Consider the following 25526-nt stretch of genomic DNA (forward strand, 5'->3'; position numbering starts at 1 on the left):
GCTGAACACATAGTAAGTAAGTACTTGATAAATGGTGATTATTAGCAGTCGCGTTATCACCAATTAAAAGCACTGTTAAACTTTGGGGAGCACCTGAGTGGCTCGGTCAGTTGAGCGTCTGACTCTTGATTTTGGCTTAAGTCATGATCCCAGGGTCGAGGGACTGAGCCCTGTGTCAGGCTTCGTGCTGGGTGTGGAGCCTGCTTAAGATTCATTCTCTCTCTCTCTCTCTCTCTCTCTCTCTCTCTCTTCCTCTCTCTTCCTCCCTCTCTCTCTCTCTTCCTCCCTCTCTCTCTCTTCCTTCCTCCCTCTCTCTCTCTTCCTTCCTCCCTCTCTCTCTTCCTCCCTCTCTCTCTCTTCCTCCCTCTCTCTCTTCCTCCCTCTCTCTCTCTCTTCCTCCCTCTCTCTCTCTCTTCCTCCCTCTCTCTCTCTTCCTCCCCCTCCCTCTCTCTTCCTCCCCCTCCCTCTCTCTTCCTCCCCCTCCCTCTCTCTTCCTCCCCCTCCCTCTCTCTTCCTCCCCCTCCCTCTCTCTTCCTCCCCCTCCCTCTCTCTTCCTCCCCCTCCCTCTCTCTCTTCCTCCCCCTCCCTCTCTCTCTTCCTCCCTCTCCCTCTCTCTCTTCCTCCCTCTCCCTCTCTCTCTTCCTCCCTCTCCCTCTCTCTCTTCCTCCCTCTCCCTCTCTCTCTTCCTCCCTCTCCCTCTCTCTCTTCCTCCCTCTCCCTCTCTCTCTTCCTCCCTCTCCCTCTCTCTCTTCCTCCCTCTCCCTCTCTCTCTTCCTCCCTCTCCCTCTCTCTCTTCCTCCCTCTCCCTCTCTCTCTTCCTCCCTCTCCCTCTCTCTCTTCCTCCCTCTCCCTCTCTCTCTTCCTCCCTCTCCCTCTCTCTCTTCCTCCCTCTCCCTCTCTCTCTTCCCCTCTCCCCCTCCCTCTCCCCCTCCCCCTCCCCCTCCCCCTCCCCCTCCCCCTCCCCCTCCCCCTCCCCCTCCCCCTCCCCATTCCTTTCCCATGCTTATGTGCTCTCTCTAAAATAAAAAAGAAAATTAAAAACTCTTAAAAGTATGAATGATGTCTTTTTTTAGGTCTATCTTCTGATTCTTTACAATAAACTCCTATCACTTTGCTAAGTTGAGATTTTTGTTAAAAAAGAGCAGGGTAACTGTGTGCCATGCCGGGTGGCAGCCGGTTCCAGGCCCCGTCCTGCCCCTGGCCCACCACAGTACTGTGAGTGCTTGGTGCCTCTCTGGGGCATTTAGTGGTGCAGAGCAAGGGCCTGGTAACTTCTTGTGCTACCTGCAGTGTGTTAAACATTTTTTGACAAAATGAAAATGCTGGTCATCAATATGCACGGTCGATAGTCTGTAAAGAAAGCGTGCGAAGGGACGCCAACAGTTGGGCTCATTGTGTGTCACGGATACTTTTAACAGCTGTGCCAGTAAGAACTAGCTGCAGGTACCGTGACGCAGGGAATTCTACGTTGCCGTACTCGTGCAGAGGGAGTTTCTTGGACTGCATGCCACCACGTTCCTTTTTCTGTGTTGCCAGTGATGCAGCCATGGGAAGGGTCTGATCTGTAATCCGCAGACCGGCACTCTCTACGCGGAGTGCAGTCTGCTTGAGGATACGAAAGGGTGACACAGGACACATAACGCCATCTCAGTGGGAGTGAATACCCTCAGGTTCCCACGGCGGGGCCATCCGAATGGGGAGCTCTGCTCTGGGCTCCAACAGAGGGCATCTGCTTATGCTCTTCCAGCAGGACTTTGGGGTTGATATCCTCTTTAACGATACAAACAAAGCAAAAATTAGCATTTACAGTAAAACCTTGGATCGGGAGTAACTTGTTCTGTGAGTGTTCCGCAAGACGAGCAAACGTTTCTCACAAGTTTTAACTCGATAAACGAGCGACGTCTCGCAATACAAGTAGTTCGTGACCCCAGATGTCACACGATCCCAACTGAGCCAGTGGCTCTTAAAATCCACTTCGGTATGCAAGCCCTTTGGATATCACGCGTGTTTCCAGAATGGCCCACAACTAGAGAGACAGAACACCTGTGAGAAGGGGAGCCACTAGTTTTGACTAAAGGATGCTGGTCAGAGCATTATTGCCATAAGAGCCGGCAAGGACTGTTTCCCACGGACTGTGACCTTGGCTGACTGTCGCAGCTCCACAGGTGCCCTCTCTCCCTGCACATCTGTTAGCTGATTCTAGCCTGCAGGTGTGCCCGGAAAGGGAACTCAGAGGCTGGAGTCTGTGGCTGGAGTCTGATCCCAGAGTACCCTACCTAGTTCAGATTTGGGTGAAAATGGAGGGAAAGAACGGACAGGTGCACAGGTGCATTCTTCAGGGTGCTCACTGGGTGGGCTGCAGACCAGGTGGCAGTGAGGAGGCTGCTGCAGGGGGTGTGGCAGAGGGACAGTGGCTCAGAGGACCACGCGAGAGGGGAGGGGAGGCCAGAAACATGGAGAGGGGTCTGGATAGGTTGGATGATCAGATTTCACGGCTGGATAGGGAGGGAGGAGCCAAAGAAAGAGGCGTCTTGGTGGGTTTTGGGGAACTTCTAAGAGGAGCAGCGTTGTGACGAACTAGGAGCAGCGTTGTGACGAACTAACTGCAGCTGGGGTTTGCTGAAGGTGCACGCTCCCCACTGCTGCCTTCCCTGGAATGGGAGCCTCAAGGGCGACTGAAGGTGGAAAGGGGAACAGCATAGTGAGAACTAATTTGGGGAGAAAGGGGTGTATGTTTTTCAGCCTCACAGTAAACTGGTAGGCTTGAAGATGGGCACTTCACGGAGTAGAAAAGCTTGATTGAAGGTGTGCACGCAGCGTGGTTCCTTTCGTGCCTCGGTTCCTCTTCCATGGAGAAAGTGGATCCGTTTCCAGAAGGTTCTCTATTGGCCCCAAAGCGACAGGCGCCTGGAGCTCGTGTAGACAGGAGAGCTTGTTTCCACACAGAACAACAGCCCATGGTTGATCCGTGCGTAGTTTCTGGGTTCTAGTTAAAACCGGCAGCGTTGGGTTTTGTCGGTTCTGGGTGACTGCTTCACAGTGGGCTTGCCATCTGGACCCTTTTCAGGATTCGAAGCCAGTGAGTGAGTCAGAGTATGTTTGTGCGCCCACTTGTGTACTCTGTTGCTTTGTGCCTAACAGTCTGCCTCTCAGCTAGTTGATTTGTAATTTTGCAGTTTTAAAAATAGAAATTGAAACCAATGCTTAGAGTTTATGGAAATCAGATAGCAAATATGTACACTATTTTGTACCAGGTGATTCTGCTGTTCAAAATATAACTGAAGTTCGTGGGCTGTGTTTCAGAAAGCGCCATCCTCTGTGTTTCTTAGAAAGAAGCTTCTTGTCCGCCTTCCCTCACGAGCCCTCTTTCTCTGCCCCTTTTGCAGAACGTGTATGTAAACATAAACCGCATAATGTCGGTGGCAAATCGCTTGGTAGAGTCTGGCCACTACGCCTCTCAGCAGATCAAGCAGATTGCGAACCAGCTGGAGCAGGAGTGGAAGGCATTTGCGGCAGCCCTGGATGAGCGGAGCACCTTGCTGGACATGTCCTCCATTTTCCACCAGAAGGCTGAGAAGGTCAGTGCCCGGGCCCCACGGCCCACGGGGTGGTGACAGGAGGACTTCCTCCTTCGATACCCTCCCAAGTCCTTGGAGGACTTTTGTGTGACCCTTATAGTGCCTAAGAACATGAGCTCTGAAGCCAGGCTGCTGGGAGTTAAAACCCCAGCTCTCTTACCTGGTGCTGTGCAATCTTAGGCAAGCTACTTCACCTCTCTGTTCCTTGGTTTTCTTGTCTGTAAAGTGGAACTAAAAGTATGTGCTTGAGAGGAGTGATTTATCACATAAATGAGATATTTCGTACTAGGTGCCCCGTGTAGTGCCTGGTAAGTAGTGTAAGTACTGTAAGTACTAATAAGTGGTAGCCACTATTCTTGTTCCCTCTTCTCCCTTCTCCCCACTCTACTTCCTTCCTTCCTTCCTTCCTTCCTTCCTTCCTTCCTTCCTTCCTTCCTTCTTTCCTCCTTCCCTCCCTCCCTCCCTCCCTCTTTTCTTTCCCTCCCTCCCTCCCTCCCTCCCTCCCTCCCTCCCTCCCTTCCTTCCTTCCTTCTTCCTTCCTTCCTTCCTTCCTTCCTTCCTTCCTTCCTTCCTTCCTCCTTCCCTCCCTCCCTCCCTCCCTCTTTTCTTTCTCTTCCTTCCTTCCTTCCTTCCTTCCTTCCTTCCTTCCTTCCTTCCTTCTTTCCTCCTTCCCTCCCTCCCTCTTTTCTTTCCCTTCCTTCCTTCCTTCCTTCCTTCCTTCCTTCCTTCTTTCCTTCCTTCCTTCCTTCCTTCCTTCCTTCCTTCCTCCTTCCCTCCCTCCCTCTTTTCTTTCCCTCCCTCCCTTCCTTCCTTCCTTCCTTCCTTCCTTCCTTCCTTCCTTCCTCCTTCCTTCCCTCCCTCCCTCCCTCTTTTCTTTCCCTCCCTTCCTTCCTTCCTTCCTTCCTTCCTTCCTTCCTTCCTTCCTTCCTCCCTCCCTCCCTCCCTCCCTCCCTCCTTCCCTCCCTCCCTCTTTTCTTTCCCTTCCTTCCTTCCTTCCTTCCTTCCTTCCTTCCTTTTCTTTCTTTCTTTCTTTCTTTCTTTCTTTCTTTCTTTCTTTCTTTCTTTCTTTCTTTCTTCTCCTCCCCCTCCCCCTTCTCCCCCTCCTCCCCCTCCCCCTTCTCCCCCTCCTCCCCCTCCCCCTTCTCCCCCTCCCCCTCCTCCCCCCTCCCCTTCCCCCTCCCCCTCCTCCTCCTCCTCCTCCTCCTCCTCCTCCTCCTCCTCCTTGCTGTCACTTTTAGTATTCTGATTAGGGTAATTTGTCAGCAAGTAACTGAATGCCTGATTATCAGGTTTAAATATCAGCAGTTTGCTTTTCTCACAAATCAAGAAGTTGCAAAGTGTAGAGAGTTGTAGCCAGCCATGTTGGGGTCGGGTCTGCTCCTCCTGGGTTTGTGCCGCAGTTCCTGCACCTGCACCCTGGTGTCCACCATAGTCCGGGATGGCGGTGCCTGTCGCTTTTATCAGGAAAACATTAATTTCAGAAGGTCCCCTACCCCAGCACACCTCACCTCCTTTCCCCTTGAGCAGGAGTGGGGTGTAGGCCCGTGCTCTGGCTGCGTGGGAGGGTGCAAGAAGGCAGACGTGGCTTTTTAGCCTCCACAGTAGCGGCCACGCTCTGCCAGCAAGGGCTCGGGCTGACAGACGACCTTTGGGAAGGCAGTTTACAGTGTCTTTCACATTTATTAAACTGTATGGATTTGAACTCGACACTGGCTTCTTTAGCTGAAGTGCTGGTCAGAAGACTGTGAGAGGTCATATGTGCGTCTGCTCATAGAACCCCCACAGCTCTGCAGTCCTCCAGCGCTTGCTTAAGCAAACTACCCTGAAATACACAAGGAAGTGCTTCGCTCATGACTCAGACTTTAATTAGTGGAAAGCATGCTGGGCAGTGAAATACCTTTTTCAAGATGTGGAGAAAGAACACAGGACTTTTAGCCACTAGGAAGGCGTATGGGAAAGAAGCAAGTGGTTGCCTGATGTTAAAGGAAAAATATTGATTGGGGTCATTTTTTGTGGTGGGCGGAGACTGCATTCATAGGGATCTGTACTGACGCTGTTAAGAAGGAAATGGTATAATCAAGAAACTGTCTCTGTTGAGGAGTGAAGTCAGTAAACGTGAGATAGAGTCCCAGCTTGCCCAGGGTTTTGGCAAGGTAGCTAGAATGTTGCACAAGACCCTAATTAGTAGTGATCTTGACTCTAGAAACCTTTCAAATATGAAGCAGAAGAAGAAACTGAATGGTATATAAAGAGAAAAAAAGTCTTTGTGGCCTCACGTGAAAGCTGTGAATAGGGGCTTCGGGTTCCAGTAGTCCGATTTTTCAGCTCCCTAACCTATGCATTTAACTGGCTTTATGATAAAGGGGAAACAAAAGCCCACACACAAAAACAGGTTTAAAAAAAAAAACAACACAGGACCCCACCCCCCTTCTGCAGAAAACAGCACTGTGCTCACCTCTGGTTCCTGTCTTTGTCCAGGGTGTGGTGTATTATTCACTGGACGTTTTTGTAGGTGGGAAGATGAGCCACGTGGTCTCCCGCACATATGTCACCTGGAATCGTCACGTGTTCTACTGCAAGAATTAAAGTGGCAGTGGGCTCTCAGAAAGTTCCATTAAGCTGATATGAATAGATGTGAAACAGGACAACCTATGTGGTGAATGGCAGAGGGTCTGAAGCATAGTAACACACAGGGAAGGTCCCTTTCGTGAACGCGAGCCTGGGGTGTTCTGTTTGGATAAAATGAGTGACTGTAAATTATGGATTTGAAGGAAACTGGACTAGATGAATACATTATTGAACACAATATTGTGGAATCCTGTGTAAACATGACAGTGCTTGAGGTCTCTGTGTGTATCCAGTAACCAGAGAAGAAGCCAAGTACAAGTTAGGGTCAGAGCGGCCTGGTGAAGAAAGGGCCCAGCATCTCTGATGGACCTTGGCTGAGGCCTGGCCAGGCAACTGAAATGTGGAGGTGGGGCAGTAGGACCTCTGCAGAGACTTTCTTTACTCTCAGGTAAAGAGGTGTTGTGGATCTTCCCCCTTTACTGGACAAAAGTAAGATCTTTGAAATTCTGATGTGTGAGGGAAGCCCACATCTACCAAGTAGTTTTTCTCTTTGCGGAAGAGAAATGGGTTCAACTTTGTTCTTCTTCTTTTTTTTTTTTTTTTAATGCTTTGCCTTCCAGTTATGCTTAAGCTGTTTTCATAAGCTCAGTTGGGAGAGGACCAGAAACTTGGACATCATGAATTAGGTTTCCAACGTAGCTACCTCTTTGACCCCCATCCAGACTTACCAGTAGGAAACTAAATCTGATTAGGGAGTTAGGGAGGCACAGAGCTCAAATATGTGACCCCCATGGTTAATGGCTTTACCAAAGGAAGCAGCCTTCCCCGTAAGGATTACGCTCCAGCGAGGGAGACGTGTGCCCGGAACTGCCCAGCCACACTCCTCTGTGGTCCCGGTGGGTGTTCTCGTGTTGGTGTCTGCCTGTGGTTTTATAGATGTAAGTCTTGAGGTGCAAACTGGGTGAGGAGAACATTGCATAGATGGCACGCCTCCTGAAGATGTCTCAGCCATTCATCTCATAGTCTCATGTCGCAATTAGAATCTCAGTTTGCAGACACGGAGACAGGACCACAAGACCAGCAGTCTTACTGGTAGATGGTGTTTAGGGGCTCCAGCCTTCACTTCTTTTGGTCATGTGGCATATCCACTGAATTGTCCCTTCACACTGAGAAGCTTTCATAACAAATGTTATTAGACTTAACAGTTTTGTAGAACAAAGAAAGTGACTTGATTTTGCTACACCTTAGTGCCCTAAGACGCTATTTAAAAAAAATGCTCTAGGGGGTGCCTGGGTGGCTCAGTCAGTTAAGCGTCCTACTCTCGACTTCGGCTGAGGTCATGTTCTTGCGATTCATTAGATCGAGCCCTGTGTCAGGCTCCGTGCTAGGCCTGGAGGCTGCTGGCATTCTCTCTCTCCCTGTCTCTCTGCCCTTTACCCTGCTCACTCACGCTCTATCTCAAATAAATTAAAAAATACATTAAAAATTAAACAGATGATCTCGGGTGTGAGGGTGATCCGGCTGCGACATCTGTCACCCCACTGATCCCCAGGGTTGGCCTGGCTGGCTCGGCGGGTGTGCGCTTCCTCCCTGTCCCACGTGCATTTCTCCCGGAGATGCACGCTGCGTTGTCAAAGAGGGTGACTGTTCCTGATAGAGGAGGCTGTTGTTTGGTCAGGGGCATACCTGTAGCTGTGCTCTCCTGCTGGGACCCCCACACAAACCCTCAAGGTCCATTTGTGGAAAGGAGGGTAGTCAGACTCCCAAGGCTCCACATGTCCCAAGGCACATCCAAATGACGTGCTGCGTGTGGCAATCTGCCCTCCTTTAAAACAGACAAGAGAGCTGCACTGTCCAGTATGGTAGCCAGCCACCATATGTGGCTACTGAAATTACTTAAGGCTTAGTAAGAAGATAATGTAAGAATAAATGAAAATTTCGTACAGTGTCCACATTTCACACGCTCCATAGCAACGTGCAGCTAGTGGCTACTGTACTGGACAGCACAGATACTCATATCCATCACTGCAGAAAGTTCTGTTAGTGCTGGTCAAGGTTCACCTTCACAGTGAACCATAAATCTGATGACCTCATTTTCTCTATGACTTTGAGGGCCTCTATAATTTGATAATAGCCAAAAATAAAGTAACAACCAGCATTTGCATAGTTCTTTAGAATTTACACGGCTCTTTAACACAAGATGTCATTTCATCCTTAAATCAGTCCAATGAAGTCGATGGGGCTGGTGGTATTTATTGTCCTTTGATTGTGTTTGGGGAGTGAGTCGCTTATGTTGGGACTTCAGTTGAGGTCTGTGACGGTCCTTCAGCTCCTGACAATAATCACACACTGTTCCACAAACAAGGCACTTAGATTAATATCCTTGTACAATTTCACTCTCCATACATAGTTTTAGAAATAACATTTCTGGTAAACAAGTCTTACTGCAGTTACCTGGATAATTTTGTCATAAGTCTGGGTTGGAACTCAGAGGAAAATAGCACTTATCTACTATTCTTTTTGAATTTTTAAGGCAAATAATACACAACTAATCCCATTTTAATGGTATTTTACTTTATTACAAGCATAGACCTAATTCTTGGCTTGTGGACAAAACAGAAACGATTCTTGTGGAAAAGAAATATAAACATGAAAGAAAAAGTTATTAATGAAAACAGATTCAAGGTGTGCAGAGTGATCATCGGCATATTCTGGTTCAAGCTGAGCCTGTCTCCTCTGAGTTACTGTGGTGTAGATGGCAGAGCTTTGCAAATGGAGTGGGCTGCTCCCTCAGGTGATTTCCCTGGGCAGAGAAGAGGGCCTGTCTGCCTTGGAGGAACCAGGAAAGAGTGTGTGCTGATTAATCCTCAGGGAGTAGAAATGATGAAGTAGAAAGGAAAAGTGGGGGGCGCCTGGGTGGTGCAGTCGGTTAAGCGTCCGACTTCAGCCAGGTCACGATCTCGCGGTCCGGGAGTTCGAGCCCCGCGTCGGGCTCTGGGCTGATGGCTCAGAGCCTGGAGCCTGTTTCCGATTCTGTGTCTCCCTCTCTCTCTGCCCCTCCCCCGTTCATGCTCTGTCTCTCTCTGTCCCAAAATAAATAAACGTTGAAAACAAAAAAAAAAAAAAGAAAGGAAAAGTGGGGTAATATTTTCTAGAAATGAAAACAAAAATGAAGAGATGAGAAGTAAAAACCCAAGTTTGAGTTCTTATGTATGTTATGCGTATATATGTATATACACACACATATATCTACACGCACATATGTGTGTGTATATGTTAAACCAGTGTCATTTTTGTTGAAGAAGAGAACCCCCCCCCCCCAAATATTTAAAAAGTTGACAATTCTAGGAAGTTTTTGTGCCTTTGTCTCCTAAATCAGGCCAAGCCCCTGTGCTCGGCTGCACCCCCTCGTGAGCCCTGCTGTGGGTGGGAGGGATGGACGTGCACTGGCTGTGGGTGGCAGGATGTGGGGCAGGCCAGAGGGCTGAGTGGCTCCCACGTTGGAAGCCCCCCACTCTCTCAGCATGTGGAGGGTAGTGGAATAATGTTTATGCAAATACATCTCATTATTCAAGCTCTCCTGTTAAAGCTGTATGTATCCGTTACCCTGCCTTCAGCTGCTTGCCTCTTGTTTTCAGCCACACTTTTACAAAGTCGCCATTCCGCTGAGCATCAGAATTCTCAGTTCTGTAGCCAGCTCCTGATTTGAATTCACAGAGAAGCATTTAATTCTCTTGGATTCTCCTGTCTACCCTCAACCTAGCTGGATGCCGTGTGTTCACGAATTTGGGTCCAGTGTGCGTTTAAAGCATCAGACCAAACCGTCTGCTCTGATCTCACTAGAGTATGGTAGCCACCTTCAGTATTGTCCTTTCCAGAGTGTCAGGCTCTGTTCTAGACCTATCCCCTGGTGTTGTAATCCCAAATTGTATTTCTAAGATGGTGACTCGTGTTGGGACGGGGGAGTCTGGAATGTAGTAGAGTGGTCAGAGAAGGTTGGGGAGTGAACGCAGTGGGCCTGCCCCCCTTGCCCATTCATAGCCCACGTTATCCTATGAAAAGACCCTCACAGATTCTGTGCTATGTAGCTACTGTTGAACGTTGCCACCAAAGTCAACTCCAGGATGCCTTTTCCTTATGGAATACCAATTCGCAGCCTTCTTTTGGCCCTCTGATCAGGGGTTGCTCCCTTGGTGGCAGTGGGTTCAGACTTTTGGGGTGTTTAGCCCTTCAGAAAGCGTTGAGGGCTTCGAGCTTACCCTTCGGAGTCTAGGGTTTCCATCTCATAAAAGACAAATTATGCTTGCACAAAAGTCCCGTGAAACCATGGCCAGGTTTGTTTCCATCATTGAGATATCTTAACCCAGTGAAATTAGATGTGCAGAATTCTTTCTCCACAAGATTTCCACATGGCAAGCCATCCTTTTCTGTGTATTTAGAATCTGGCTATATTTTTTAGGTAAGCATCTTTAGATTGACACTTCCACTTGTGCGCTATGGTGTAACTAAAACTCGTTTCCACCTTGTTCTATCAGAAGCATTTTAGCCTCTTGTAAGGAGTATACGGTGACTCTGTTTTGTGCAGGAGCAATTAATTGCTGACTTGACCTGATGAATTAATCATGGTGATGGTTAACCAGAGTCCATTTATATTTGAAAAAGGTTTACAGTGATTGGTGTTAAATGCAATAATGGGAAAAGTGAAATGGAAATCAAGAATACTTAGAATTATTCAAGCTGATATTTGATATTGGATTTGATATTTATAGAACATGTGTAGTCCTGCAGATCCATGTCACACTCACCTGCCGAGGGGGAGGTGTGTCAAGTAATTTTATTACTACTTCCGTTGCCCTGTTGGTGTTAGGAAGGCACCGTAAAGAAGGATACTCCTCCGTCCCTGTGTCCGTTGAAACCATCAGATGCCATCATATGATACGTAATGCCCCATGACTTGTCAGGCCCTAAGATTTGCATATAGATATTTTTCTGAGCCATTAATAATAAATGGACTTCTATAAACAAATTACTACTTACCAGGTGACGTGTCTATTTTGTTTCTAAAAATGTCATGAATAAGTGGGTGGTCGTTCCCATATTTTAAGAGAATCCTAGCAAGTTTCCTGTCTGGCAGGTCAGTCACCCAATTTTATTTTTTAATTTTTTTTAATGTTTTATTTTATATTTGAGAGAGAGAAGCAGAGAGAGGGAGCAGGGGAGGTGCAGAGAGAGAGACAGAATCAGAAGCAGGCTCCAGGCTCCAGGCTTTCAGTGCAGAGCCCAGTGCGGGGCTCGAACCCGTGAGCAGTGAGATTGTGACCTGAGCTGCAGCTGGACGCCCAAGCGACTGAGCCATGCAGGCGCAGCCACTTTTTTTTTTTAATTTTTTTTTTATGTTTTCGTCACCCAATTTTAAATAGTCACCCTCTGCATTCCCTGGGAAGTAGAAAGATGCCAAGGAATTAGAATAAAAGAGGTGAAACCCAGGGAAATGTGTCCATGACTATTTGGCTTAATTGAATTAGCGTCTTTAATTAAGGGCCTTCTGCTGCCTGCCTTTGACACTGAACTGTGATGGATGCTGATAGGCTCTCCCTAGGACGTCTGGCAGTGATTTCTCTGCTGTTGATGATTCCTGGGGCGGTGGGAGTGGCCGTGGAGAAAATTGAGGAGAGGCTGGAATGGTAGTCCTCAGGACTGCAGCCAAGACTCTTTCCTTCTTGTTTACGTGCAAAGTGGAAAAGACCTGAGTGAGTCTGCCTCTTTCCTCAGCCTTCCCTCAGGCTCAGTGGGCACAGCTGGGGAGCTTGGGTGGCCTTCATTTGGTCTTTTCATTTCTGTGTGTATTTGCTTTGGAAAAGGTAGAAAAATGGGCCTGCTGCTCTTCCTCTGTCTAGGTAAATAATTCCAGATACTTGGGCTTCCGATAGCATCTTAGTGTTGGAGGGGAGCGCGAAGGCTGGACTACAGCTCCTGGAGGAGGCGTGTGCCGCCATCTTGAAGCTGAGGCTGAGGCGCACCAGGCCTCTATCCTTACACGGCCCACGGCACCGGGCGGTTGTTACGATCCCTGATTCGGAGGAGGGCTGGGGAATTAAGCAGGAGGCCCAGAGCAGATGCAGGGAAGAGTTGCTCTGGGCTTGCTGTTAGCTGTAGGCCTCGGGGTCCTCTGGAGATGTCATTCCAAATGCAGGTTCCTGGGCCGAGCCCCACTCTGGCCAGAAGGAGAGCTCCAGGGCAGAGTCCGGGAACCGTGTGAGGCTCCCGGTAGTGCCATTTGAGATGGATGTTCCACCATGCCACATTCTTAGACTGTTTCTCAATTACCTTGATTTCAAAACCATGTTGAAAAAATAGCTACATCTCCGTATAAATTGCCATTGATAGAAATAATCTTTTTTTTTTTTTTTTTTTACTCCTCAAGTACATGAGCAACGTGGACTCGTGGTGTAAAGCCTGTGGAGAGGTGGACCTTCCCTCGGAGCTGCATGACCTGGAGGACGCCATTCACCACCATCAGGGGGTATACGAGCACATCACTCTTGCTTATTCTGAGGTGAGCGGGCTCTTCCACTTCCAACTGCAGAGTGACAGTTTCATGTCCCAGCACCAAAAGCTGGGGAAAAACCCCGAAGCTTGGTTGAGCCTAGAAAAAGCTCGTAGGTCTCGTGTTAAACTGCAGTCTCGCCGGGACCTTTGACCTGTGTGTGCTAGGGGGGTGGGGTGGGGGGGCCCCTGTGAAGCAGGGTGGTCGGCAACGAGCGCACTTCTTGGGCCCGCGGCGTGTGCGGGTCTCCCGGAGGTGCTTGTGTTTCCACGTGCCGGAGAAAGCGCGATTCCAGCTCTCTGGTCTGCACGTACTTAGCAAATAGAGGTTTCCATGTGCTATTAATTTAATTTTCCTGTATGAACTTTCTAGAAAGGAGCGAAACCTGATACCGATGCACGTTCTGGATCAAAAAGCACACACTGAAGCTACTGGCTGTTTTCGAAATCTAAGCATAGCATTCTCTTTATTATTTTAAGGTCCATTATTTATGTACTATCTCCCCGTCTTTATTTTCTGCCCCCTTCATCTAGGCCAGGTTTTTTTGTGAGGACTTTATGTAATCATTTACTTAATGTTCACAACTCTGGGTCATGCGTCCTTATTGGCCGTGCTGTTACTGACGAGGATGCTGAGGCCCAGAGATCAGGTGACTTGTGCCAGGTCAGCAGCTGTAGGGGGCACAGCGGCTCCTTGTCCCGGCCACTGCTCTGCTGCCCCTGTGTTGTCTCACGTGGGAGGCGCCGTAAATGTGGAGAGCTTGAGGTGTGGCGCCCTCTTGGGCGAGCCGTGGTCTTCGGGCCTGTCACACCAGTCTGCCTTTCCTACACTGGATGAATTCCTGGAGGGAAGCGGGGTTGCGTGCCTGCGTTCAGCAAGCTTTGCCCCGTCTTCTTCATCATGAGCATCTGCGTCACACGTGCTGAGATGAAGGATCCCCGGGACACTGGAGTCAGCCAGGCTGCAGAGTCCCCGGCGGGATGGGGTGGGGGTGGGGGGGGCAGGGCACAGGGTGGACACCTCTTCCTGGATCAGAACTCCACCACCTTGTCACAGTCCTAGGGAAGAAAGGGGCCATTCACTTTTCGGCACGGCACTCCCTGCTTCACCCCGCAGGTGCTACTGTCCTGTCCTTGGGCCGTTCTCCTGAGCCCTTAGTGTCCTTGGGTGCATTCAACAGACGCGCGATGCCTGTGTTACTTACCTCAGGATGTTGTGGAGGTTGAGATCTACACATTTGTTTCTCTACCTTTTTGTCCAACGAGATCCCCCGCCACCTTTCTTTTAGCACTATTTTATTTTGTCCATTGAGTTTTGAAAAAGTCAATTCTGTATTCTTCTTAATTTTGCACCCAGTGCATTTGAGCTAATATGGTTATCTAATTTATTAGCAGCTATATAAATACTAGCAGTAGCCTTTTTAATAGTAAAAGTGAAAATTGAACAAATCTAATTTTTTCATCACACGGGTTCATGAGGATTCTGTGAGTTCCAGAAAACATTAACTTCTTTCTCCCTGGTGTACCGTCTCTAGGCATTGTCTGATTTCCACCTGTAACACAGAAAGTGGGCGGCTTTGTTGCCGCCGTGTGACTGGGCCTTCGCTCATCCGCTTACTCGTGACTTTCTCAGGAGCTGCTTTCTGACTGCTGTGGTAGCTTCCAGAGCCGCGGGGGGCAGGGCGAATAGCTCGCTCACCAGGCGATCGGCTGCAGTGGGACTACAGCCCTTGCCTACACGACTTCCCTCAGAGTCGGCCTGACCTGACTGCTGTCTTGCTCTCGCCTCGCTGGCCGTTCAGCCTGCCTGTTGCCTTGGCACTTCCAGCAAAGTACATACTTCTCTCACCACTTCCATCTATAAAAATTGGGCATTTTGGCATGGGGACTTATGTTTACCTATTGGTGCAGTTTTATTAGGTTTTATGTTGGTACTAAAAGTTTTAAAAAGTTGGATGGCAAGTTTTAAATAGTTAAAAAGATTGAGGGCTTAAACCACAATTTTTAGCATAAAAGCCTGTGTGCAACTACGCTGTAAACTCAAGGAAACAGTAACTTCACAGTGAAATCAACACAAAAGACTTTCAATAGAACAGAATAAACTTTTATTTTTGCCTTCTTAATTAAAGTCTGAAATGGTTTCAGGCTACAGAAAAGTGTTAGAATCCTATAAAGAGCTCCCACATTCCTTTAACCCAGATTTCCTAGTTTTTAACATTTGACCACATTTGCTGTGTAGCCCCCTGCCCCCACCTCTCTGTGCAGACAGTAAATCAGCTGTGCTACAAGACACCGTCCTACCCACAGACCTGTTGTATTTCCCACGTTCCCACTACCTCTGGTCCAGGACGCTGTGCAGCAACACAAGTTACGTTTAGTGAACACCGCTCATTGGTTTCCATCAGTCACAGTGGAACTTTCTTTAGTCTTGGTGACAGTGTTAGAGAATGTGGCCCCTTCGTTCTCTAGGATGAGCCTCAACCTCTTGCCCATCCTTCTAGTTTTCCTCCTGTGCTGACAAAAGCCGAGTGTCACGGCAGGGTCACAGGATGCTGACCCCTCCTGCTGTTGGTGATGTTAACCTTGACCACTCGGTGAGGTTGGTGTCTGCAAGGTTTCTCCAGTGAAAAGTCAGGATTAAAAAATACTTGTTTTTGAGAAGCATATTGTGGGAGACACACATCTGTGTTTCTCATGAGACTTTTCATGGCCTTGTCATCCGCTGGTGACTCTTGCCCCTGTCACCTCCCACTGTGATGGCTGTCTGGTGGCCGGTATTCCTTCTGTATTTATTAGGTGATCTACTGTGAGAAAGAACTTTCTTTCTTCCCTATGTGTCTATTTATTATTCCAGTATGAATTTATGATATTTTATATTCAGCAGGTTATAATCTGATACTGTATTTTGATGCTTAAATTGTCCACATTTAGCCAGCAGGAGCTCCTTTATGTTTGTGATGTTTTTGTTTTAATTTATTTTATTTTATCTTATTTTATTTATGGTTATTTTTTTTTTTTTTATGTTGTTATTATCTGAGCACTCCCTTACTTTCTGGTGTAATGTTCCCAGGCTCCTTTTGTACTTTCCCACCTCATCCCGGGATCCGCCATCCCACTGAGGAGTGCCAGTTACTTGTGTGGTGTGGTATTTAGAAACCAAGATGGGGGCACTCAAGAGTGCTTGCTTGCTTGTGGGGTGTCCGTGCTTCGAGGCCCTCCCTTTGCAGCTGTGGACCCATCCCCCCATGCTTGCTCCCACGGTCCACACACCCCTCAAACTGTTGGTCTGTTGCCCTGGGCCCGTGTCCGTTTTAAAGGCCCATGTGTTTGTACCGGTGCTTCTCTTTCTAATCCAACCCATCAGGCTTCTTTCTAGCCTGTTCCTTTCTGTTTGTAAACTCCTTCTCAGACAAGATACCTGGCTCCTGTTGCCCTCAGATCTATTAACTTTTTGTTCAGTTAGTGTATTTTCTCAGTCTGCTCAGTCTCCCAGCCAGTTTGTCTGGCTTCTCTGTGTGCTTCTCCCCCTCCCACCCAGAAAGCCTGGCAGGGGACCCCTGCATCGGTGTGCCCAGCCTGCATTGCCTCAGACCCTGGGCACCATTTTCTCCATGGCTGGAGGGGAGGGGAGGGGGGGAGGGGAGGAGGGAGGAGGAGAGGTGAGAAGGGGGGAGGGAGGGAGGGGAGGGGGGAGGGGAGGAGGGGGGAGGAGAGGTGAGAAGGGGGGAGGGAGGGAGGGGAGGGGGGAGGGGAGGAGAAGGAAGATGGGAAGGGAAGGAATGCCTTTTTTTTTTTTTTTTTTTTACCATAATTTATGGTCAAATTGGTTTCCATACAACACCCAGTGCTCATCCCAACAAATGCCCTCCTCAATGCCCATCACCGACTTTCCCCTCCCTTCCACCCCCCATCAATCTTCAGTTTGTTCTCAGTATTTAAGAGTCTCTTATGGTTTGCTTCTCTCTCTCTCTCTCTCTTTCTGTAACTTTTTACCCCCTTCCCCTCCCTCATGGTTTTCCGTTAAGTTTCTCAAGATCCACATATGACTAAAACTATGGTATCTGTCTTTCTCTGACTGACTTATTTCACTTAGCATTATTTTGGGAGCAAGCAGAAGCGAGGGAGGGGCAGAGAGAGAGGGAGAGAGAAAACCCCAAGCAGGCTCCGCATTGTCAGTGCACAGCCCGATGCAGGGCTCAGACCCACAGATAATGAGAACATGACCTGAGCTGAAGCCGGTCGCTCAACTGACTGAGCTACCTAGGTGCCCCGGGAAGGGATGCTTTTGATTTTTTTTTTTTTTTTAAGTTTATTTATCTTGAGAGAGAGCGGGGGGGGGGGGGCAGAGAGAGAGAGGGAGAGAATCCGAAGCAAGCTCCACCCTTTAAGCGCTGGGCCTGATGTGGAGCTCGAACTCATGAACTGTGAGACTATGACCTGAACCGAAACCAAGAGTCGGATGCTTAACCAGCTGAGCCACCCAGGCTCCCCAGAATGCTTTTGATTCTAAAGGGATTCTTCCTTTCCTAAATGAGTGGTTTTCTAACTCAAGTGTGCTGGTTGAAGTACAGCTTCTCATACCCCACCTCTAGAGAGTGTGAATCTCCATCCATATTTAATGGCTTTCCTTACCGATCCGGTGACTGATGCAGAGGCTTCACCGACCACACGCCGGGAGCCGGCCCTTGCCCTGTTTAAAGAGTTGCGGGTCCGTCCAGCAGGCACTCCTCCCGGGGATGTACGTGAACCCCCGCCTTGGTGCCGGGTCCTTGAGGAGTTGGGGACGTGAGAACAGGACTCCTCCTTTGTCTCTTCCTTTCACTTTCCCTCCTCCCTCACATAGTCTTTTTTTCAAACAGTGTCCGCAGCTTCTAGTCTCTGATGTCACAAGCTTGCTGCAGGAAATCTTCCCAGCACTTTTTTTTCCAAGACACGAACACCCTGCTTTTCAGTGTGTTAATGAGACCTGTCCCGTGGCATTTCTGTTTGTGATTTCGCAGGAGCAGCGTGCATGTGCCTCATGAACATGCGCTGGTTTCAGCTTGCCGGGTTCGGGGCGAATCTTGTGTGTGGTAGTTGATCACAGCAGAGTGAAGCAATCTAAACATCCGGGGTACGCTGGAGTTTTAGAAACAGCATATACAATCCTCATTTTTCACATCCCGTGTTTAAGCAAGTAAACTCATCAACCACTTTCCCCACAAACTAAAATCATACAGATGACTTTTATCTCCGCATGCCCGTGCCATCACGCAAACCTAAACACTGTTTGAGTTGTGACATAAGAGTGTGGAGTGAGTGCCTGTGCACGTGCGGAAGATCTTTGCTGCAGCCGTGGGCAGGGATTCCTCGGGCAGGAGGAAGGGAAACGGCCCGTGGGCTTTGCGCCGATCAGCTGTGACTTCAGGATTTCGCTTCCGCATCAGCGTCCCAGGTTAGCAGATGTGCTGGCTTCAGCGGGGCCTCCTAGAAATGACTGGTTTGCTGCCTGTGAAGCTGGTCGACCTCCTTTTTTAAGGCACCATATACGTGGGTGACGGCATGATTCGTGTTAACAGCGTGTGAGAAAACACAGAACAGCCCGATGAGTCACCTTGGTAGTAAACGTCCTGAAACCCTGCGTCTGTGCCACGTGTGGAAGCACAGCGATCTCGCTGTGTGGAAACTTCGGCAAGGGGGTTGTCGCAAAGCCTCGTTAGGGTATCGCGGCACCGCTGTTGGTACGCAGGGTGGTGGAGTCAGAGCTTGGCACCACGTCAGAGGTGACAGACCTCACGGCAGTCCCTGCTGACCCCCCAGACTTGAAGCCTTGCAAGGGCTTGAAACAGAGGAGTGGAAACTGTCAGGCTCGAGGAGAAGCTGCGGGACGTCCGTGTTCTGTGCACAGATCTGACTCCACTAGCTGGGCTGCTCCAGTGGTTTTCCTGTTTTTAGCTTTCTTTTTAACGTTTATTTATTTATTTTGAGAGCGAGAGAGCTCACGAGAGCGAGCTGGAGAAGGGCAGAGAGAGAGAATCCCAAGCAGGCTTCGAGCTGTCAGCACGGAGCCCAGTGCGGCTGGAACCCCCGAACTATGAGATCGTGGCCTGAGCCCAAGTCAAGAGTCGGATGCTTAACAGACTGAGCCACCCAGGCGCCCCTCCTGTTTTCATCTTATTTTGGTGTTTCCTTCCTGATAATCCCATGTAGACATATCACAGAATCAAACGTGGTTAGAATGACCTAGTTTTGAGTAAGAAACCTAAAAGTTGAAAGAACTAGAAACCTGCTTTTAGAGGAATATCCTAAAAACTTTGTCTGGAGAAGGACCAGCATCAGAGGGGAGCCAAGTAATCTGAAGGCAAGAATGTTGCCCTTTATCAGGTGGCCTTCCTGACCCCTGGGAAAATGCCACTGCCAGTACAGGACCTTCAGAAAGCCATTGGCCTCTGTTCTTGGTAGTGTAGCCATCCTAAGACAGGTGTAACCTCCTTACTTAGAAAGGAAGTGTTCCTGTTTGCTCGAGGGACATCAGCCACAGCTACATGACACGCTGACCCATGGTCGCTCTTTCCTGTTTCATCAGAACTTTGATTTCAGAACCATTTCTGCCAGAGTTGGAGAGGAAAGTGGTGGCTGTGAAGCTGTTCCCAGGCTTAGCATGGAGGTGTGCTCCGGGCTGGCCACAGCAGGCCAGGCCCTGCAAAGCCAATCAAAACAACTCGTGTTGCTTTGAGTTGATGCAAATGGTGCAGCTTGTTTCATGAAAGTTTTGAAGAAGGACCTCCCCTTCTTTGTGACCTGCTAAGTGTAGTCCTTTCTGATCATGCCTTTATATATTGTGTATATTGCTTAATTGGGTTATTCCTGGGGAACAACACTTCCTAGCACTTCTTTCTAGATCTACAATCCCACATTTGGACCTATTGACATATTGTAGGTCATAGGTGGTCTTTGAGTGGTGGTGGTTTTTGCAACCATAAGCAATAATCAGTAGGTACTGTTCCCTTTCCTTAGATCAGAACAGTATTCTTACTTTGGGCACGTGAAGAAGATTCCGCTGGTGACCCTTTGCTCTAATCTGATTCATGGGAAATCAGAGCTCCAAGTATCAGAGATAAGAATAGGCTGGTCTCTGTGAGGTTTGGTGGAAACTTTTTTAGGGTGGCACACAGAAATCCAGATCTTACCAGTCTTAGAAATCTAATGTGTAGTTTGATTAAAAGTAAATATCCAAGAACCAGACCATTATTCTAGATTTTAAACAGTTAAGACTTTTCATTTTTCTTAACTCATTTAGTTATTAAAGCATATTAGTTCATACACTTAAGGCACATTACTATATCTTCTGCTACCTGTCAAATCCCTGAGTGCTGTATTCCAGGAAAAAGAGCAGAACCTGAAAAAAAATGAGCCAGTTTGATTTGTTCAAAAATCTACAGGAGAGAAATCCTGCGTTTTGATAATAAAGGTTGATTTTCTTTTTTGTAGGTGTTGTCCCTTTGTGGGATGGGGTTTGCGTGAAAGCTAGAAAAACCTTTTTAAACCAAACCTATAGCACATTGACTCACCTGGTTCTGTGGTAGGAAGTCTGGAACTGTACGACATACCATGAATGTAGTTGCTTGTTTCAGTCCTTAAACCATGTAGGAATTTTTGGGCAGCAATATAGTCTTCAGTGTGTTGTTACTTCTCTTCTGGTTATTCTGTACCATTTACAAGCCTTTATTTCTATGCAGTAGAATAGCAGCTTCATAAAATTCTGGCGTATTTTTCCCTACGTAATACTACCGTACTCATAAAGACAGACAGTTTGCCAGAAGTCACTGAAATAGAAATGGAGTCCTTTATGTGCTTGAATAATGTCTTTTAAATTGAAAAATGAATAAACGCTCCACTGAAATGAAATAGAATTGTCTCTGGAAGGTGTGTCGGAGGAATGCTACGTAGAGCTTGTGTTGGACTGGAGCGCTCTCTGGTCTTGGTGGGGATAAGAGGTGTTTTCTTGCCTAGAAGCTTTCTGCCGCTTCTGTCTCCACCACTGGCTGTGCCAACAGTGGCCCTGACACGGACACTTTAATCCCTGCTTAGGGATTCCCAGAAGGCGGAGTTTTGCATAATAAGTAGTCTTCTGTTAAGGTATTTGTGTGTTCCCGTTTTGGGTATGTACTCCTCCGTCTCCCACCACCCCTCCATCCTGAGGAAGCGCAGTAATACCTGCTCTGGAGCTCTGGTAAACATCGCAAAGACACCTGAGGAAACACTGATTCTTTGGAATATTCTTGCTCAGATGATTTATTTATTCACAGTAGTGGAATATTAATGGTGTCACATGAATGCCTGTGGACACTTGGTGAAGGCTGAGAATCCATTTGTCATTTTGTATTTCTAGTGTATGATCCAGAACAACAGCTTAAGATAAGAAGTTTGCTTTCTGCCCCTGTAGAAGTCCCAGGGCTGGCATTCCAAGGCTGGTGCAGTAGCGCTGTTGGTACGAGATCTCTGGATCCTTTTGTCTTTTTCTTTTGCCTCTCTTAGCAGGTGGGCTGCTGTCCTTAAGCCTCCCTCAAGGTTAGTAATAGGTGCTGCAGCTCCAGCCATCTCCACCAAGTTCTTGGCAGCAGGGAGGAAAAAGAGGCAAAGAAGAATGAGCACATTCCACCTCCTAAATATCTTTCTTTCCTCGAAGCCCCCTCAATGGTTTTTACTTCTGTATATTAGCCACTCCTATTTGCAGGCAAGGCTGGGAAGTGCAGTGTTATAGCTGGGGTTTGGCCATTCCTGACTATTGGGGATTGGCTGTCAAGGAGGGGCCATTGGACTTCGAGGAGGCAGCTATCAGTTTCTGCCATGCCTCTGATCTAGATCTTTCTAAAACATGTCATACCAGATCATATGCTCTGTATGTTTCTTGACTTATGTTAATTATAAGGGGTAAAACTTAGAGGAAATACGTATAAGGAATTCTTGCTGGCCTCTGTAGAATGTGAAATGTGACTTTTGAGGTACTGATTTTCAGTCCTAAGAGAAGCTGCACTCCCAAAGATTAGCAAAACATCTTCTGATGCCAGCTGGAATAAAATGTGTGAATAATCTATCTTCAAATAAGATTTATGTGTGTGTGTTATATAAATCACATATATGCTACAATATCAATTAGAGACAAAGGTAATTTGTAATAAAATGTCTTTTAGTCTATAAATGCCTAAGTATATGCACAATAGAAGAAGAAATTAGATATTCAGATTGTTATCTATGCTGGCCATAGATAAAAAACTGTTGTGAATATAGCAAATGCAGACCGGACACATGTTATACTGGTAACTACAATATTGGCATTATCGCGCTATAACTTTGGAATGGTAAGCGGCTTTTATAAAGTTCCAAAGAAAACCAAGCACTGCCTATTAACGAGATTTGTTTTGATTAACATGGTAATTGCATTCCTGGAAAAATCAGTGTGTTAGAGTGGTCCGAAGAAGAAGGAGAAGGAGGAGGAGGGGGAGGAAGAGGAGAAGAAAGAAGAAGGAGGAGAAGAAAGAACCTTCATGAGTATATGTTAAATGGAGCCTAGCCCCGATAATGAGTGGGACAGGTCTTCATTTAGAGGTGACATCCTGCCTCTTTGGATCCTTCACAATGAGTCCCTTCCTCAGAATCCGTCATGGTGCCTCCCTCTCCAAAGTAATTGTATCAAAAATGTCCATGCAAATTTTAGTGACTCCTGGGGCTGGGGACAAAGGCCTATTTTTAGAAGACTTACATTACCAGTTTTTGTTTTTACATGTGCCTGATACTATGTGGTTTAGTTGGTTCTTTTTTACCTGTCATCTTTGGTTATGTCTCGTTGACTGGTTTCTGCTGAAGTTTTGCTATCTTGATACGTTAGATCAGTTTCACTCTATGAAGGCTGACAACCGGCCTTCATGAGGAATAGTCAGCACCTCCAACCGAGGTCTCAAAATCAGGTCTTAGAAATCAAACACGTTTCCATTCCAGCACAACTTGTAAGCGGATGAAAGGAAATTCATAGGCCTCATGCTGGCCACCATGTTCTGGGTGGCCAGGAGCTTCCTGTGTGGGTCTGTCCCATCTACCTCCTCCTTTGAACCCTGCTTGTATCTGTTAACAAAGCTCTGGTCTGCTGCTTCTCCTAGTAGAAACCATTGAGGCTTTCAGATTCAGAAGTATCTGAGCAGAGAGACCATGCTGATGAGGACTTACGTGAAAAACCCCCTGAAGCACAGCCTTGTTACTTCGTGTGCCGCGTGTCCTTCTTACTGTCTGATCTCATATTTTTTCTACCACATCTGACATAGTCATTCATAAGTCTTAAGAACCACTTAAATTTGAAAAATACATAGTGCTTTTCTTTCCACATTCCACTTTTATCTTTGCTTATTTCCTTGGTTTGTCTGAATGCTTTCACTTAATTGTAATTTGGTAGTTAGCTGCCATAATATAGAAATAACATTGAAATCCCTTTTAAAAATAGCATTTTAATTAAAATATCTTTTAAGCTCATGAATCAAATAAAAACAGCATTTTAAAAGTTTTATTCTGGGGACCCCTGGGTGGCTCAGTCGGTTGGGCGTCTGACTTCGGCTCAGGTCATGATCTCGTGGTCCGTGAGTTCGAGCCCTGCGTCGGGCTCTGTGCTGATAGCTCAGAGCCTGGACCCTGTTTCAGATTCTGTGTCTCCCTCTCTCTCTGACCTTCCCCCATTCATGCTCTGTCTCTCTCTGTCTTTATTCAAAAATGAATAAACGTTAAAAAAAAATAAAATAAAAGTTTTATTCTGTGAAGTAAAATTGTTATCCAGCTACGTCAGAAAGTTTAAGTACATATTTTTTGCCAAGGGCTAGATTATGGATAAATCTTTTTAACTGAAGTTTCAAGATTCTGTTTTAAAACTTTGCTCGACTGTGATTGTTTAATTCTAACATAACCTCTCAAGAGAAAATTACTAATTTAAAATTTTAATTTCGAGATAACCCAGCAATGCAATTTATATCAACTGACTTATACCGTTTAAGGCAAAATAGTATGTTTATTCATCAAGAATGGCATCTCCTAGAATGTTGTATGGAAATGACCATTCTTTTATGTTAAGTCCGTGTTCTACCACGTTTGGTCCTGCAGCATCATCGTTGCAGGACTAATGGATTTACTTTAAATTTTATTTTGTTCTGTACAAAACATGCCAGTGAGTAACATGACGGTCTACCTTTGCGTGTGAGTGTACGCGAGGGTGTCCGCACCCGCACCCGGGACGGGGCTGGGCTCGCGGCCTGGGGAAAGCCGCGAACCTTGGATAATCGCCCGTGTGTTTCGTGGGCAGGTGAGCCAGGACGGGAAGTCGCTCCTCGACAAGCTCCAGCGGCCGCTGACTCCCGGCAGCTCCGACTCCCTGACGGCCTCCGCCAACTACTCCAAGGCGGTGCACCACGTCCTCGACATCATCCACGAGGTGCTGCACCACCAGCGGCAGCTCGAAAACATCTGGCAGCACCGCAAGGTCCGGCTGCACCAGCGGCTGCAGCTCTGTGTCTTCCAGCAGGACGTGCAGCAGGTCAGTTTCAGGTCGTGCTCTTCCGCGTGGGGGGACACGTGGGGGAGTCCCCGCGAGTGCACGTCCTACTGGGCGTGTCCGTGCTGACAGGGTGCCGAGCCGCTACAGACGGGAGGTGGAAGGAAAAGGGTGCACACGCGCGTGCGCACACGCGCTTTTCTCTCCACGAGCGGCCGTGGTTTTGAGAAGGCTCGCTCGGGCTTCTGCCAGCCACCGTCTGACGTCCGCAGAACGTGCGAGGTGGGGCGGGGCCTCGGCTGGAGACTCCCACGGGTGTTCTCGAAACAGGTCATTTCCAGTTCCTTTTATTTGTGAGAATAATGCTGGTGGCGCTTACACCCGGATGCCGGCACGGTTGAGGATTTGTCCGCTCTCTGATTACCTAGGCAGAAAGCTAACGGTGCCTCTCTTCCCGCTTGGTAGATGGTGCGCTTCAGGGTACACAGTATGTGCTCAATAAATAGTTGTCTAGTTGAGGGAAAGTGGAGTTTTAGGACTGTTAATTTCTAAGCAGTTTTCACCTTTTTTGTTGTTATTGTTACAAAAATAACAGTAAGTCTAGTCCCCACACTGGTTGTGCCCTTGTTGTGGAGTAAAGAGGATCGTGCTGCTTCCAGGGTTTTGAGAGTTAAAGCTGTGGTAGCATATAAAATATGATACGGCTTTAGAGATGAACAAGATAAACGCTGTGTCCTTGCCCTAAAACCGAGGGAAGCCAGGGTGTGGATGAGGTGTGGACACGGGGGGTGAGGACTTCGGAGGCACGCGAGGAAGCCTGTGGCATTCAGTGGAGTTGGTGTGATGCCACAGCGATGGGTCTGGAGCAAAACCTCCCTCTCTTCCCTGGGCCCCCGGGAGCGTTGCTCAGACACGTACAGGCTCAGATTTCACTCTTCCCAAGCGTCGTCCGAAGGCCAGTGGGCTGAGGTGGTGGAAAGTCGTGCTGTGTTCTCATGAACACGTAGATTCTCCATGTTTTATTGACCATCGTTCTTCATGTCATGTGAGTCTGGTGAGTTCAGAATACTTTCAATTGCTCTATAATTGAAAATTTTCACATACAACGCTTTGATTCCACTTATGGGTTTTGAGTTCCCTGAAGATTGCATATACCAAGTCTCAGAAACGATCACTTTGATGTTATTCATGCTTCTTGCCAGTGTTATTTTAATCAAAGAGGATAATTGCCAGGGAAAGAATTTAGAGCGAGGAGTGAATAGGGAGGAGTCAATGTCAGGGACTTCTTTGTGCGAACTGAGGTGCTGTGGTCAAAGCATAAATAG

At 47.7% G+C, this 25526-nt stretch overlaps 1 protein-coding gene across 1 annotated transcript in view; it reads left to right on the forward strand.

Annotated features, from left to right (window-relative positions):
* Positions 1-25526, forward strand: part of TRIO (trio Rho guanine nucleotide exchange factor) — a 357580-nt gene that overhangs the window by 146064 nt on the left and 185990 nt on the right. The window contains exons 7-9 of the mRNA XM_086676230.1: positions 3387-3578; positions 12571-12702; positions 24013-24243. Of these exons, the coding sequence (XP_086532356.1) occupies positions 3387-3578; positions 12571-12702; positions 24013-24243 (555 nt within the window). The remainder of the gene's footprint in view (positions 1-3386; positions 3579-12570; positions 12703-24012; positions 24244-25526) is intronic.

Source organism: Puma concolor, chromosome A1 (assembly GCF_028749965.1).
Source record: "Puma concolor isolate L17-30 chromosome A1, mPumCon1.1.hap2, whole genome shotgun sequence".
NCBI lineage: Eukaryota > Metazoa > Chordata > Mammalia > Carnivora > Felidae > Puma > Puma concolor.